Below are 17327 nucleotides of genomic sequence, written 5' to 3'. Positions count from 1 at the left end.
GAGAGAGAGAGAGAAAGAGAGAGAGAGAGAGAGAGAGAGAGAGAGAGAGAGAGAGAGAGAGGAAGAGAGAGAGAGAGAGAGAGGTCATCCTTCATATTCAAATAGAATAGGATATCACAATTCTGGGGTCATGATACAGTGTGATTGACTGTGGTTGATCAGACCAATGCAAGCTTGGAAGCTTCAATCACAGGTTGGGTACAAATGGCCATATGAATATGGAAATGTTTAAATTTGCACATTGCAGGTCTCTTTTGACCTACTACAATCCTGCTTTGTTTGTATAGCACAGCACCTTCTTTCATGTGGGCATACCATGATGGATAGTCCTGTGCTAGTGTATCCCAAGTCTCATAACTGATATTAAAGCTCTTCAAAGAGAACTCGAAAGCGTCCTTGTAGCATTTCTTCTGACCTCCAAGTGAATATTTGCCTCATTCAAGCTCTTCATAATTTTTTTTAGTAAGTATGCATTTGGCATTTGGGTTACATGGCCAGTCCATTAAATTACACTCTCTGTAATAGAACTTAAATGCTTGGCAATTAAGCTTAAGAGAGGACCTCAGTGTCCAGTACCCTGTCTTGCCAGGTGCCAGGGGGTAAAGGGGAGTTACCAACAGACCAGTTCCCTTGGGGGCAGGACAATTGAGGGAAAATGGAGTGAAAAGAGCCAGAGACCCAGTAGGTTTGCAGTGGCTGATCTGAAGTGCCATCTGCTGATTTTGATCTTTATATCATTTTCTCAAGATTATATCAATGTTGGTATGAATTCCATTCCCACCATACATCTTATCTTTGGAGACAATATGTTAGGTGTATTTGACATATCTCTTGGGCCACAGTGGTGAGAAAGTACAGGCTTTTTCATGGGAGACAATTTCTCCATATTTCATTCATTGTTCTTTTATGTTAAAGTTCTGTACCGAATTGGGTCTGGGAGAGGGAAAACTTGGAGACTGCTCTGATCTGTTTTTGCAGGCACCTGTGTATGGGAATTTGAGTTAGAGTTTTAAAATCCTTAACATTAACTCACTATGTGCTGGTTTGTTGTGAAGTGATTTCAGTGGAAGTTTATGTATTATATAAATGTGGGGTTTATTTAGAGGTTTGTGGGAGGTCTGTGGGTGGCCTTGCCATTAGCTTGTATTGTTTTTCTGTTTCCCTAGGGCTGAGTAAGGATACTGATTACAATAATTTCAGTAAAAGGGGATGCTAATGAGAAAAAAGTCACATAGGGGAAATTGAGTAGAACATTCATCCTTCTGGCACCTGCCATGCTGGATTTCAGAACTGGTGACAAGCTGTGCTACACATCACAGGCTTTGATGGCTTCCTGCAGCCAGGAAATCTTCAGAATCTTTCTAAGACAATTCAAATGGAAAGTGGTTCGGTTTTTTGGTATGGCACTTGAAGACTGTTCAGGTTTCACACAACAATGAAATTAGCACAGTCTCTATAGACCTTCAGTTTGGTATGAGGCCTAATACCTCTTCTCTCCCACACTTTCTTTCATAGCCTCCCAAATATTAAAGTAGCTCAGGCCATTCACGCATCATCTTATCATCTATGCAGACATCCCTGAAAAGCATACTGCTATGGTAAGTAAATTTATCCACAGAATTCAAAATTTCTCCATTGGCTATAACTGATGCTTCCACATATGGATGATGATGCGATGCTGAGGGGTGGAAAATCTGTTTTCTCAGTGTTGATTGTCAGGCTAAAATAAGCATAATAAGCAGAGAATCAATCTGTCTCTCTGTTGCAGCTCAGTCGCAGAGGCTGCCCTGAATGGCCAGGCATTGGTGAATACACAAACTGACTCCTCACTTTAGACTTGGCTCTTTTTCAAGTAACTTTTTCAAGTCAGATAGCTTACTATCAGTGCAGTAGGTGGCCTTGATGCCATTTTCACCCTCATTGAAAGCATCTGACATCACCAAAAACATCACACTAAAAGAAATGGGAGCAAATACATAGGCCTGCTTCACTCCATTGGTGGCTGGGAATGGGTGAGAGCATCATCCTTCATCCAGAAACAGCACAAGCATACCATTATAAAACTGGTATATAATACTGATGAACTTTTCCAGGCAACCAAATTTTGCCATGGTTTTCCACAAAGTCCTCATGACTGACAGTCTTTGATCAGGTCAACAAATGTTGTAAACAGACCTCCCTTCAGCTCCTGGCATTTCTTTTGAACCTAATGGTCATGAAACACATATCAACCATTCCGCAAATCTTTCTGAAGCCACACTGGTTCTCAAGTAGGTGTTAATCTTCCAGGTAAGGATCAGCCAATTAAGGAGGACTCTGGCAAGAATCTTACCAGCAATAACTAAGAGAAAGAATACCATCCCCACCACCTCTCTCCCCCTTGTGATCATCACAAAACAACCTGTTGTTTTTTTTCCTTTATAGAGATGCAGCAGAAGCATCCTTGATCTCCTAAGGGGTAACTTCCTTTTGCCTTTTGATTTCAGTCAGTTTCTACATGAGCAATGGACTGACTCCCTACCTTGTAGATCTCTGCTAGAATGGAATCAGTGCCAGGGAATTTGACACATGAGAGAATATCTAATGGCATTCAAAACTTCTTGGATTGGAAATTTGGCTAGAAAGTGATTGATTTCATCCTGAGGTCAATGGTTTCATTATTGGTTGATGATAGATAGATAGTTAATGCATAGATAGGCAAACAGACATGGATAGTGTATGTGTGTATATATGTACATATGTACATTCCTCCCTACCCCATTCAATCTGTTAAATCCTATTGATTTTACCTTTATAATATCTCTCATATAGCCCTTCTTTGCTCTGAGATTACCACCACTATGATGTAGTCTGAATGACTTCTCTGCTAAGAGGAATATGTTTTTGATTGCAGTCATCAAGCTATACCACAAGGCTCCATTTCTATCATTATAATATTTCTCTTTCTTGTAATTCTTCCCAAAACACAAAAAGCTGATGCAACTTTGCCTTTTCTTTTATTTTGCCTTTATGTATTTTATGATATTCTGTAACATAGATTTTGGCATTATGACAAATCCTATTTTAGAGTTACTATAACTATGTTCATGCCATTCAATTTCGTGCCAATTCAAATTCAAAATTACAACAAATTTTTATTCCAATGTAATGAGGCCTTTCTTTTTTGCACTGAATTATTCATACTTTTGTCCATTTTGTTAAGGGCTCTTTTTTTAATTAACTCAGTTATTGGTCATATGATATGCAGCAACACATTATATTCAAATGCAATGATAAGCAAACATGGAAAGATAACTCAGTAGTGTGTTAAAACCATCAACTAGCTCACATTTAACTTATTAACTAGTTTTGGTTCACATTAAATTTGAATTATTGCCATTTTATAGTTGGCACTAATTTTTATCTGGCTATAGTGTAAATTTAAACTACTTTGTAAAACTTGGGAACTCTGATCACCCATGATTCCAGAGGATTCATGGTAAAAAATGTTTTGATGCTGTTCAATGGTGTCTGATTCTTCATGACCCCATAGATCATAGCACAGCAGGCCTTTCTATCCTCCACTATCTCCCTAAGTCTGTCTAACCTCATTTTTTTTGCTTCCGTGACAGTATCTATTCATCTTATCCTCTGTAAACCCCTTCTCTTTTTGCCTTCGATCTTTGCCAAAATTAGGTTCTTTTCCAATGAGCCCTGTCTTCTCATTATGTGGCTAAAGTATTTAAGGTTCAGCTTCAGTATTTGTCCTTCAAATGAAAATTAATTATTTAAGTATTGACTAATTTGATCTCCTTTGCCACCCGAGGGACTCTCAAAATTCTCCAGGACCACAATTCAAAAGTGTCAAATATTGCAGCATCCAACTTTCTTTATGGTTCAATGCTCATAACTATACATTACTACTGGAAAAGCCATAGCAATGATTATGTGGATCTTTGTCAGCAAGATGATGTTTCTGCTTATTAATATGCTGTCCAGATTTTCCATCACTTTCTTTCCAAGGAGAAAGCATCTTTTGATTTCATGGCTTCGGTTGCTATTTGCAGTGATCTTTGGGTCCAAGAATATAAAATCTGACACTGCTTCCATTTCTTCTCCCTCTATTTGCAACAATTTTTTTTCATATTTCATATTTCATATTAAACTTCAAGCCAACTTTCATCCTCTGCCTTCTCATGATAGAGGGATTTGCGTAGCTCAATGAATCTATGGACTATACTGTGCAGGGTTACCCAAGACATGCAAATGATAGTGGAAAGTTCAAACAGAAAGTAATACACTTGAGTAGAAAATAGCAAACCATCCCAATATCTTTGCCAAGAAAACCCCATGGATAGTATTAAAATGATAAAAGATCTGACATCAGAAAATGAGCCCCTCATTCAGAAGATATCCAACAAACTAGGAGAGAAACGCAGAGGAAAACTACAAATAGCCCCAGAAAGAATGAAGTGGCTAGGCCAAAGTCAAAAGGAAGCTGAGTTGCAGATGTGTCTGGTGCCAAAAGCAAAGCCTAATGCTACAAAGATCAATATTGCAAAGGAGGGGACAGCTAGGTGACCCAGTGAACCAAAAGCAAGACCTAGAGAGAGGAGGTCCTGGGTTCAAATTTCTCCTCAGACACATCCTAGCTGTGTGACCCTGGGCGAATCACTTAACACCCACCCCCTTGCTAGCCCTTACCATTCTCCTACCTTGAACACAGTACTGTTTCTAAAACTGAAGGTAAGATAAAAATGATAATAAATAAGATTATATATATATATATATATATATATATATATATATATAGGAGCCTATGTATGTGGGCTTCAGTCTTGGATTTCCTGTTAACTGGAACTTGAAACATAAAATCTATGACCCATAGTAAGCTGGATATGGCAAACAGGAGATAGAATTTTAAACTTTCATATCTTGGGTATCAGTGAATTTAGATGTGTTAAAATTAAAATCCTTTGAGAGACTGGTTTTTGGGTAAGAATAATAATTTATTGATTAGGCTAGCATATAACCAATAAATTAGTAGGTCAGTGGCCCTCTCAATGACCAAAGACCTCAAAAGTCTTTCAGATAGATCTATAAATACAGTTTGGGAGCTCATTATTCAGCTCCTCTCTAAGACATCCCATGATATCTTTGATTGGTGAATCAAAAGTGAGGAAGTTGTTCATTGAGACTCAATCCCACTAGCCCCCATAAGTAATAGGGCCATGGAAGCAGGAAGAGCCTTTATCAATTAATCAGATTTTATTAGGAGGAAATATTCCTAGGAATTTCTACAAATAATGGAAATGCAAAGATCATCAGACTGATTGGAGCCTCTGACTCAGGACCCTGACACAGGAATTCTCTACAATCTGGGACCCTGATATGAGAATAACACAGTACATAAAAATAAATTCTCACAGATGAATGAGACTGTTGTTTTTGTTGTTGTTCAATTGTTTCAATCATGTCCCATTTGGGGTTTTCTTGGCAAAGATACTGGAGTGGTTTGCCATTTCCTTCTCCAGCTCATTTTACAGATGAAGACCTGAGGCAAACAGGGTTAAGTGCCAAGAGTCACAAAGCTAGTAAGTGTCTGACACCAGATTTAAACTCAGGAAAATTATTCTTCCTGACTTCAGAGTACATGCTCTATCCACTGTGCCACCTAACTACTGAATTTAATTCAGGTCATTATTACATATATTACTGTAAGCAAGAATCTCTTAGAAGAAATGGAATAACCCTCATAGTCAAGTGAAGGAAAATTGAGATGTTGTGGTACATGACTCACTCAAAGTCACTTGTCAGTTAACAGGAAATCCAAGACATATATAGGCTCCAAGCTTAGTGTTCTTTCCACTAGACCATCATCAAGGGTGAGAAAAGTAGTACTAGGATATAATTTCAAAAAGACAGAATGTCTTCGAATCCAAGGCAAATCATTCAACATTACAGGAATAAAAGTCTAGGCTTCAACTACTAATGCCAAAAGGCCAAAGTTGCTCAGTTCTATGAAGATCTTCTAGAAATAACACCAAAAAAAGATGTCACCTTCATCGTAGGGGCCTGGAATGCTAAAGTAGAAAATCAAAATATAATTAGAATAATAAGCAAGTTTGGCCTTGGAGTACAAAATGAAACAGGGCAGAGTCCAATAAAGTTTTATCAAAATCATATGCTGCTCACAGCAATAGCTCTTTTTCAATAACCCAAAAGGGGTTCACCAAATGTTCAGTATTAAAACATGTTACCCACTTCCTGATAGAAAGGTGAAAAATTAAGTGTGGAATGTGATCAACATACACATACACACACATAATGGATAAACCAGATGGCCAATGTGGAAATGTGTTTTGTTTGACTATAAATGTTTGTAACATGGGTTTTGTTTTTCTTTCACACTCAGGTAGGGGACAAAGGGGAAGGGGAAAAAGGTGGATTTTTTGCCAATTGGAAAAGTTTCATTAAAAAAGAAATATTCTTTTTGAAAAAAGTCTCCCACCATCTTAGAGATTTCCTATCAAAACAATATATTCTGATAATAATACTAACCACAGAGAAAATACATTAACCTGCAGGAAAAAACCTTGATCTTTAGTAAATAATTCCTGTGAACCTCAAGATTTACACATTTCTCCTATTTCTGTCTGGCACAGAATGTTGCTTATTAGCTGTATGCCAAACCCACTATATTTTTTAAAACCCCGGGTGAGATTCCCTGGGGATTTCCTTAGAGTTAATAAACTCTTTTCTCCTTCATTGGTCCCTTACTTCTGTGATGCCCAATCTAACCATCAGTCTTATTCTCTGCTTGAGATACTTCTCAGACCTGTTGAGATCTGAGGTTGGAAGCTGGAACTTCCCCAAGATCAAGAAATAATGTTTTAGAGCCTTTTGCAAACATTAGTAAATTTCAGCTATGATTATAGACCTTTGCTTTATAACTATCAAATACAATTATGTAAATATTCTGCATTATATGCTATATGTTGGCATCTCAACTTCTAGATTTTTAAGTCCTAGCAAGTCAGGCACTAAAGCTTATCTAATCTTCATATCTCCTTCAAATTTCTAGCTCAGGGCTCTGCACACAAGAGATATTTTTAATATGTTTATTGTTGCTATATCCCTATAGCACTCAACATTTGCAAAGCATTTTCTCACATGAACCTAAGAAGTAATTATTATTATCCACATTTTCCAGGGGAGGAAACTGAGGCTTAGGGAAGTTAAATCGCTGACAAGCAGAAAAAAACATGCTAGTGGTATCAGGGGGAGGGAGATTTTATTATCCCCACTTTATAGCTAGGAAAGTTGAGATGTTGTGGTATATGATTCACTCAAAGTCACTTGCCAGCTAACAGGAGATCCAAGACTGAAGCCCACATATATAGGCTCCAAGCCTAATGTTCTTTCCACTACTACACCATACTTATTGTTAACAAAGTTTTCTATTTATAAATATGCCACAAATTTTGGATGAAGTAGGACACATTTTCTGGATGTGATTCCCTCTGCCTAAGGAAAAGAAATCTCTACTATCACAATAGACATTTAAGCCAATATCCCTGGAGAAACGTGATTTATAAGTTATTTGAGTTCTGTACAACATGAATACCATGCTGAAAATAAGTTAACTTAATGAAAAAGGCAAAAAAAATTTTGCATTTTCTCAGGATAATGGTTTGGAAGCGAATATAGAACATGTACTTACTGCTGGAAGAACAAGAGTCCCAAATGAACCTAGGTGGGAAACAAAAAGAAAAAAATCAACTTGTTAAATGAGCATTTTTCTCAATAATGCTCTGTTATTTTCGGTTTTAATTACATTTTTAATGGCTTACAATTAATCTAAGTTATTTGGATAATCAAAACCAAATCAAATCAAATTCACTTGGTGAAGTCTCAGATTATCTATGAAAATTAACACATCTAAGTTCCCAAAAAATAGATAGCCCAGTTTTATATAGATTGATTAATCAATTAATTAATTAAAACATTACTTTTAAGAGTACTCACCTATACCTATTTAAAACAGCTTTTTTTGTAGTAGAAAAAAAAATTTTAAATGAGGAATTGTCCATCATTCAGAAAATGGGTGAACAAATTAAGGTATATGTATGTGATAGAATACTATCATGGGGCTGTAAGAAATGTTGAACAGGGTGGTTTCAGAGAAATCTAGGAAGACATATGAAAGTGAAGTAAGCACAGCTAGGAGAACAAGTTATACAATAGCAACAATAATGTAAAGATGATAAACTCTGAAAGACTTAAAAACCCTCTTCAACATAATGACTGAGAAAGAGGTGATGGATTGAGGATACATGTTGAGACTTTTTTTTTGACAGGTCCAGTATGAGGCTGTTTTGCTCTAATATGTTTTACATATTTGCAAAAAGAGTCTTGGGGTTTTTTTTCCTTCTCAATGGGGGAGGGGTGTATAGGAGGGGAGATGGCATATTTCTCATTAATTGAAAAATAATTATTTTTTAAAACTTAGTTTCTCTTTTTTTCTATTTCCTTTCTTTTGGTTTGCCATGGAAAAGCATATGGAAGGGGAGCACACATAGGGAAACTTCAGTATATCAACTAGATTCTTTTATCTTATTGAGAGAAATGGAAAACAATAGTCTTGACTGACTGAAATCCTAGAAATCAAAACGGCTTTCAAACCTTCCACAAAATCTGCCCATTAGCTTCCTTCTTTCCCATTCATTTACATATTCCTATGGGCTATCTCCCAACCTCTAATTTATCTCATCCCCTACCATCTACATCTATAGAACTCAACACAATCTCATCTTCACCTCTAACCTTCTGTATTCCCATCATCATCTGCTTCAATCCCATATCACAGCCAATTTCCCCCACTTACCACCTTTCTAAGTCCACTGTGCACTATGAAAACCATGCTTCTAAACAAACTCTTCTACATCTCCAATCACTCTTATTCAGTTGAGAGAACTCTGAAGATCAACAATTCTTTCCAATTTAGAGTTAGAGAATTGTCTGGGACACTGAGAGGTTCAAAGATTTTCACAAAGTCACAAAGAACCTTATGTGGTACAAGCAAGACTTCAATCCTGGTCTTCCAGACTCAACCTACTTTTCTCTATATATTCTCTATAATGGAAGGCATCCTATCTATGACACCCTGCAACCATTAGGAAAAGATGGTCAGACTGTTCCTTCTCAACGCCATATCCAGACCATGATTCTGCCATTATCATTCAGTGCCATTTACTTATCACACCCTCTCTATATCTTTTTCACTGACATACAGGGTACATACGTCTATGTGTATAGGACACATTTCTACATCCACTGAAAACTGTAATGAATTAAATTCTTTAGAGGCTACATACATATCAAATACAAATTAATTTATTAATCAGCCACTCAAGATTTCTAACTAGCCAGTGGACTCCATCACAATCCAAACAGATGCCAAAAGCACGTGAGCAGCTAAGGAGGAAAGTCGGGCCAGAGAGAGAGTGAGCAACTAAACAGCTAGACTGAGTGAGAAAAGAGCCAATATCTATCCCTTCTGAGGTCATCATCCAGTCCTTCCTCTGGACTTCTCTGATTAGAAAACAGTGATGTAGGAAGTGGCTTCAGAGACCTCAACTCCTCCTTCATCATTTCATCACAAGAAGAGGCAAATATCAGTAGGACATCTGCAAATCCTTTCATGGTGGCTAGACCACCACAGTGGTTAGAGCTAACTGTCTTCATTACTGAAGAAAGTTCTTGTTTAAAGATAAATAAGGAGTAAGTCTCCACCTTGCCAGTAAGAAAAGTCAGCCTGGTGATATGCCTTTAACCCTGCTATTCTTAACAAAGACAAAAGTTTTAGATAAAAGAAAGGAAGACACAATCCAGTGTCAAAGCCTAGGAGAGAGACTGAGTTTTAAAAATCAAACTGTTTTTCAAAGGGAGGAATTATTACCAATTCAACATTGATTTTCACCCAGTTCAGTTTCTCTTTACCTTTTACCTCCTTCAAAATCCAAGTTGGTGCTCTATATGGCACTGCACTTCAAAGTTTTAACCTTCTCAACTCCAATGACCTTCATCTTTAATCTACTTCAATCACACATCAGCACAGACATACCACAAACTTTTTTTTTGTCACTTGGAACTATTTCACATTCAAGATCTCAGATTTGAATCTCTCATCAGACATTATTTATGAAGTCTCTTTGGGTTTTTTGTTTATTAATTTTTTAAACCTTTACCATCTGTCTTGGACTCAATACTATGTATTAGTTCCAAGGCAGAAGAGCAGTAAGGGCTAGGCAATGGGAGTCAAGTGCCTTGCCCAAGGTCACACAGCTAGGAAATGTCTGAGGCCAAATTTGAACCCAGGACCTCCCATATCTAGGCCACCCAGCTGCCTCTCCCTTTGTACAGTCAGTGAGGCAGCCTAGCACAAGCTAGTTGTCTCAGGAATTAGCCTAAGGTTCCTTTTTGATCTTCCTTTCTTTCCATGATCTACTCCTTTATAGTTAATACTCAAAATGCAACAAAAATCAGCTTATCCTTACTTGGAGACAAATCTCTTATAAAAGAATAGACTGATGTCTATATAAATAAAATTTAAATAGAGCTACAAAAGTGAAAGGGTAGTTATGCCAGTTGGCCAGGAAATGATGATATAGAAGAGAGCAGAGAAGGAATAACTTCGCCATCTCCCAAACAATGGCTCAGGAAAACACAAATTCTTTGCAGGCAGATTAAGTCATTAAATGGGTCAGTGAACCAGACAAGATTTCAATTACTCATTATTATGTTCAATTCCAGGTAGCTGCACTCTTCCCTCCCATCAGCTCACTACTGGTATGCTCACTATTGATAGACCTTCTGAGAGCAAAGGTTCCTAGTCTCTCCTTGTCCCTTAAGGCTCCTACTTCCTATGATCCTACAATTCCTCGTTCCAGCAAGGAAAAATTATTTTCTATCTTCTCTCTCACCCATAAGAGGCTAAACTTACTTTCTGCTATCTCCATTTCTCTATATGTATTATAACTGTTCTTCATCTTCACTATGATCTCCAATTCTTCTGCTACTCTCTTATCTTTGTCTATCCATCTTCTTCATGCTTCTTTTCAAATAGACCACATGATCAGCCTAAGATCTCTTACCCTCTTACACTCTTCATCATGTCCACCCTACCAATGTCCCATACCAGGTCATCTGCACTATCTGTCTTCTCACTGGGAACTTTCTTAACAAGCACTGCCTGAGAAATTGAAAAAAACTATGCTGATTGAAACCATTGCTTCACTTCCATTCAACTTTCCTCCTCAACCATCCTTATAGTCAGCCTATATTGGATTACCTATCAGATGCTTCACATGTTTTCAGTACCCAATCATACCCTGGCTTCTTCACTCTCAATAGGCAGCTTCAACTCCTATTTACTGATGTCATGATGATAGTAGTGGAGGTAGTAGTGGTGGTGGTGGTGGTGGTGGTGGTGATTTCACTCAGCTGCCACAAATTCAACTTGTCATTCATCTGAAACCTTGTTATTCTCCTTGATTCTTTCTCTTTCTTCATAGCTCACCTCTAATCAGTTGATAGTCAGCCAAATGAATCTCTGGTAGGCAGTCCTTCTCCATTTCCACTGATATCACACTAATGCAAGCCTCATATTACCAGACACTTGGACTGCTAAAATAGCCTTCTAACCCAGATCACTTCCCCCAGGGTTTGCCCTCCTTCAATGCCCATTCCATACCAATGCCATATAATTTTCCTCATGTACAAATGTGATCTCATCAATTTTCTGCTAAAACCCTTCAGAGGTTTCTGGTTTTCTGCTGGCTGAATTTCAAACATCTTAACCTGTTACTTAAGACCCTCCACAATTAGGCAAAGCTCTACCTTGTTTCACATTTTGCTATTCTATCATTTCAGTTGTCCAGCTCTTCATGACCCCATCAGGGATTTTCTTGGCGAAGGAAATGCCTTCTCCAACTCATTTGACAGATAAGGAAATGGAGGCAAACAGGGTTAAGTGACTTGCCCAGGGTTACATAGCCAGTAAGTGTCTGAGGCTGAATTTGAATTCATCACTTCCTAATTCCAGGTCAGGAAGTCTATTCATTGTGCCATCTAGCTACCTCGCACTACTCTCCTTTATACACTCAAAATTCCAACCAAATTGGATTTCTCAGTGTTCCCAAAATGCAATCCTACACTTGGTAAAGCCTATCACTTGGTTCTAACTTTTGTCATTCTTTATACCCTCTACTCTCACCATCTACCCTATTGAAACCTTATCCTTCAAGACATAGTTCAAATGTCACATCCTCCATTAACTATTCTTTGATTCCACTCCCCATGAAAATTATCCTTCCATAAATAGCATTTGGTTTTTCATTTTTTATTAACCCCTTATCTTCTGCCTTAGAATGGATACTAAGGATCAGTTCCAAGGCAGAAGAGTGTTGGGGTTAAGTGACTTATCCAGGGTCACACAGCTAGGAAGTCAAATCTGAAGTCAAATTTGAACCCATGTCCTTCTGACTCCAGGCCTGGGGCTCTATCCAGTATGCTACTTAACTACCCAATACATATACTTCTCAAAATAGTTCCCCCATTAGAATGTGAGCTGCTTAATGTCAGGGTTCACATTTTTGCTCTTTTTTTAATGTTTTTAAAGTCTAGCACTATACCCAGCAAATAGCAAGCATGTAGTAATGTTTATTGATTGATTATTTGGAGCTGTTTTCTGTAAATTCAAAAATAAACACAGTCTCCATCATGCCAATGCGGAAAAAAACAGATTTATCTGATAGGATTTGAACTTAAAGCACCTTTTTCCAGGAATATAAGCTACCATAGCAAAACAAAACAAAACAAAACAAAACAAAAAACCTTGCACATACTGCGGTTAACTGTGTATACACACTTTGTTATAAGTTCCCTTAAATCATTGTTCATTTTTAACCATCTGGTTATCCCCTCCATAACTATTCTAATGCTCTGAACATAACAGGCAGTCAATTCAGTTCCACAAACATCTATTAAGCACCTACAGTATACAATGAAACCAATGAAAAAATTAATAAATAGCAATTATATGCTTTATCTTGCTGTAGTCCTGGATGGAGGAGATACTTATACATGAAAACAGGGCTGAATTCAATTCTTCGTTAGCTCACCAGCTCACTGGCTTTGTTATATACTAGTCTGGAATGTGGATGAGGTGTCAATAACCAAGAAATCAGAAGATTGTGTTTCTGATGACCATTATGTTCTCAACCCAATAGCCTAGCCAGTCGCTGTTCTTCTCATTAGAGTCTAGGAGCACATCAAAATGGTGTCTTTTGAGCCAGATCATTTTCAAACATTAACCAGTTGTCAAAGAGGGAGCCAAGTACTCCAGCTGGCAAGGGACACAGGGATAAGTTGGCAGGATCAAGATGACAACAAGATCCAAAGATTCTGTAACCAAGAGAAGCTGCTTGTGAATAAATTCATGAATTTCCTAAGTTCAGAATTCTGTTTATCTGAATTTCTCTTGAGAAGTATATTTGTATTACTTGTGAAATAAAACCAAGTGATTTATGTAGGGCCAGTTCCAATTGACTGTTTGATGACAAAATGAAGATGATTGGAACTGAAGACAAATGATGACTGTCATTTCCTTCCCTTTGGCAACTGCATGGGCAGTTTCATTAATTAAGAAGATATTAGTGAGGAAATACCCTTAGAGCATTAACTAAATACTATTTTTCTTTAAAGTGTACCTTTTAAAATAATTAAAAGTTTGAGGAACTGAGACTAATTGTTCAGAGAAATCCTCTAGGTCTCTAAATTACACAAAAACTGTATTATGCAGTCCAGAAACAGCTCACTAATTGCTCAAACCAGAGTACAGATTCATTCAAGAAACTTAGTTTAAAGGAATGAAAGGCATCCATTAATTCAAATCATTACTTCAATACTCCAAGGATCTTTGTATTCACCTATTTAGGTACTTGCTTCTATTGGTACAGAAAGCAATCCTTCCATACTTTAGTGGGTGAACTTCATAAATAGTTGTGAAAGAGGCAACGAGGTGGCTCAGTGGATTGAGAGCCAAGCCTAGAGACAGGAGGTTCTGGGTTCAGAACTGGGTTCCTCAGATACTTCCTACTTGTGTGATTCTGGGTAAGTCACTTAATCCCCATCGCCTAGCCCTTACCACTCTTCTGCCTTGGAGTCAATACACAATATTGATTCTAAGATGGAAAGTAAGAACCTTTATAAAAAATAAAAATAAACTGCTGTGGACAGAAAAATTATTTATCTAGTGGCCAACCCTATGGCTACAAACCTCTCTGCACTTAGCTAGAAGACTTTTTAGACAATAGATACACAATCCATCATTGACCCATTCTCAAAGTCTATGCAGCCTGCTAAAAATCTACCAAAACTTAGACTACTTGCCTTTGAGAACCCAGGGTCCCCTTTGTACCACAATGAAGCATAAAGAGCATGACTTCAGTAAAGGAATTCAATCATTTATTTACCAAAATCTTTGGCAAATATCAAATATGTCTATAAATGTTATAAGAAATAAACATGCAAGATTTAACAGGTAGGCGGATCTATCAGGTCAACAGATCTTAAGTATCCAATATAGGGGTAGGGTAAGGCTGGAAGAATTAGGCAAATAGAAAGCATCAAAGCAGGTAATGAGTCCAGATTCCAGTTCACCAAACAAGAACTGAAAATTCAGGCAGGTATGAGGATGAGTCAGATCAGTGTTACAGATGACAACCAGGTAGAAAAGTCTAAGTTCAGCTCAGCAGCCACCTATTATATAGGAAGTTTTTCTAGATTTCTCTTAATCTCTTCTACTTTTCTCCAATCAGCTCCCTCCTGTTATTGGAGCCCTCATCCTCCTGAAATTACTTTGCACTTACTTAGTTTGACACATGTATCTCCTACTTTCTCTCTCTCTCTTTCTCTCTCTCTCTCTCTCTCTTTCTCTCTCTCTCTCTCTCTCTCTCTCTCTCTCTCTCATTAGATCAGCAGACATACCTGTATAAAATTGCAGAAAGACAAAGCAAAACACTTGGGTCAAAAGTCACAACAAACAAAAACCAAGAAATGGATTAAAGAGGTGGAACAAAGTAGGACCATGAGAAAGAAAACCTTGATAATTGAAGAAATCCTCTGTCTCAGTCCTAAGATTGTTTATGCTTCTTTTGGAAGATGAAACTAGTCCCCTAGTCTAAATAACCTGAGGTGAGAGATAGGTAAAACAGTATTTCAGTGCAGTAAAAGAGAGAAAGAAGAGGTAAATAGAGAATTATAGATTTACAGCCAAGACCTTAGAATTAATCAAATCCCACCTCCTCTCTTTATGGATAAGGCAATGGATGTCTGGGAAGATTAAGCAATTTGCCAAAAGTCATATAGCAAAGTGGCAGAACTGGAATTTTAAACTCAGGGCCTTCAAACTACAACTCTAGCATTCTTTCCACATAGCACATAGTACCATGCTATAAAGAACAGTTTCTGACATGATACAAATTGAAAAACAAAAAAAAAAAGGAAGAATAGTTCCCTATTCCAAAGGAAAAGCTAACTTTTTTTAATGAAACAGTCATTAACAAATTAGTATGGCATTTTAGGAAAACATTTTTCTCTACTCTTGAATATATTTCAATATGTCAGAAATTATCTCCTCAAAAAAAGTTTTAAAAAGACATCAGAAACTGGCAATCTACGGTCTTATATTTATAAAAATCCTTATAACCCCAAAATTATATTGAGACTCCAGAGTCCCTCAACATCAACCAGCTGACTCCAATTCTAGAACTCTTTCTACTATCACCTCTCCCTAGTAGACCATGGGATACTGAAGAGTCACAAACTTCACATCTCTTCTTTGGAAAAGGAGCACCTATTAATTATTACATCTAAATACCTATCATGAACATGAAAAGAAATAATCAGTCCGTAACTTTCCATTTCATACCAGACTTCCAAAATGTCATTTTAGCCATAATCTATCCTACTCTAGATAAAGATGAAAAAGGCACTTTTTTAAAATGTCATAATTTGGAATCATTCTCAGAAAATAACTCAAATGTCCATACCCTCTGACCCAGATATTTACCTACCTACTGCTAGGTAAATATTACAAAAAGGTCAAAGACAGTGAAAAAAAGCACTAATTATACACCAAAATATTTAACAGCATTTTGTTATTGTCATTGCTGTTTAACCATAATCTTTCATGATCTAGATGAGGCTGGAAAAAGATACTTTTTTAAGCTAAAATTTGGAATTATACTAAGGAAGTGACTCAAATGTCCATACCTTCTGACTCAGAGATCCTACTACTAGTTATATATCTCAAAAAGGTCAAAGACATGAAACTATTTATAGAAGCATATTGTTGTTGTCATTATTGTTGTAGTAAAGAAATTGTAAACAATGTAGATGCTTATCAATTGTCCACAATAATATCTAATAAACATTTATCAGGCACCTACTATGTGCCAGAAACTATTCTAAGTGCTAGGGATATAAATACAATTATTAAGATAGTCCTTGACCTCAAGAAGCTTACAATCTAATAAGGGGATAAGAAAGATGGAAAGCATGCTAAGGAGAGGAGAAGAAAATATCTAGTATGGGAGCATAGTGGAGAAGTCTAAAAAAGCCCAAAATCAGTGCAGCTGATAGAAAATAGAGAGAAGACTGTGCTGGAACCTCTTCTTAACTGGAAGTTTTGGAGTACATGGATCTGCCCTCCTGTCAGAGGAGCCAAACAGAGGAACAAAGAGTACTGAGGAGCACCAAGACAGTACATTCGATTTCCCAATGATGAGTTTCCTGGGGCATGAGGATATAATAGAGAAATCCAAAGAAATCCAAAAACTATGCCACTGATGGAAAATGGCTAGCCAAATTATGGTCTATAAATCCAACTAAATACGAAGGCACCATAAGGAATAAAGAAAGTGAAGAATACAGAAAAGCTTGGGAAGATGTATGTGAACCAAGGCAGAGAGAGAAATAAGAAAACAATATACACAGTAATTACAGAATAAATTACTTTTTTAAATAGGAAAGTACTATACTATATTTTTTAATATTTTGTTTCCCCTGTTATATGTAAAGTTTTGAGTTCCAAATTCTCTCCATTCTTCTGACCCTCACTCTTTCCCTGCCCCACTACTTCAGAGAGTAAGCAATTTAATATTAATTTTATATGTACAATTATGCAAAACATTTTTCCATATTAGTCATTTTGTATAAGAGATCTGAAATGGAAGAAGAAAGAGAAGGAGGAAGAGGAGGAGGAGGAGGAGGAGGAGGAGGAG

The 17327-nt window shown here is 37.1% G+C and overlaps 1 protein-coding gene across 1 annotated transcript in view; it reads right to left on the bottom strand.

Annotated features, from left to right (window-relative positions):
- The window catches only part of CD109 (CD109 molecule), a 167461-nt gene that overhangs the window by 122128 nt on the left and 28006 nt on the right, over positions 1-17327 (bottom strand). The window contains exon 3 of the mRNA XM_044673921.1: positions 7703-7731. Coding sequence (XP_044529856.1) covers positions 7703-7731 — 29 coding nt within the window. The remainder of the gene's footprint in view (positions 1-7702; positions 7732-17327) is intronic.

This window comes from Gracilinanus agilis, chromosome 4 (assembly GCF_016433145.1).
Source record: "Gracilinanus agilis isolate LMUSP501 chromosome 4, AgileGrace, whole genome shotgun sequence".
Taxonomy (NCBI): domain Eukaryota; kingdom Metazoa; phylum Chordata; class Mammalia; order Didelphimorphia; family Didelphidae; genus Gracilinanus; species Gracilinanus agilis.
Note: the sequence above shows the minus strand (reverse complement) of the source record. Positions and strands in the feature narration are given on the sequence as shown.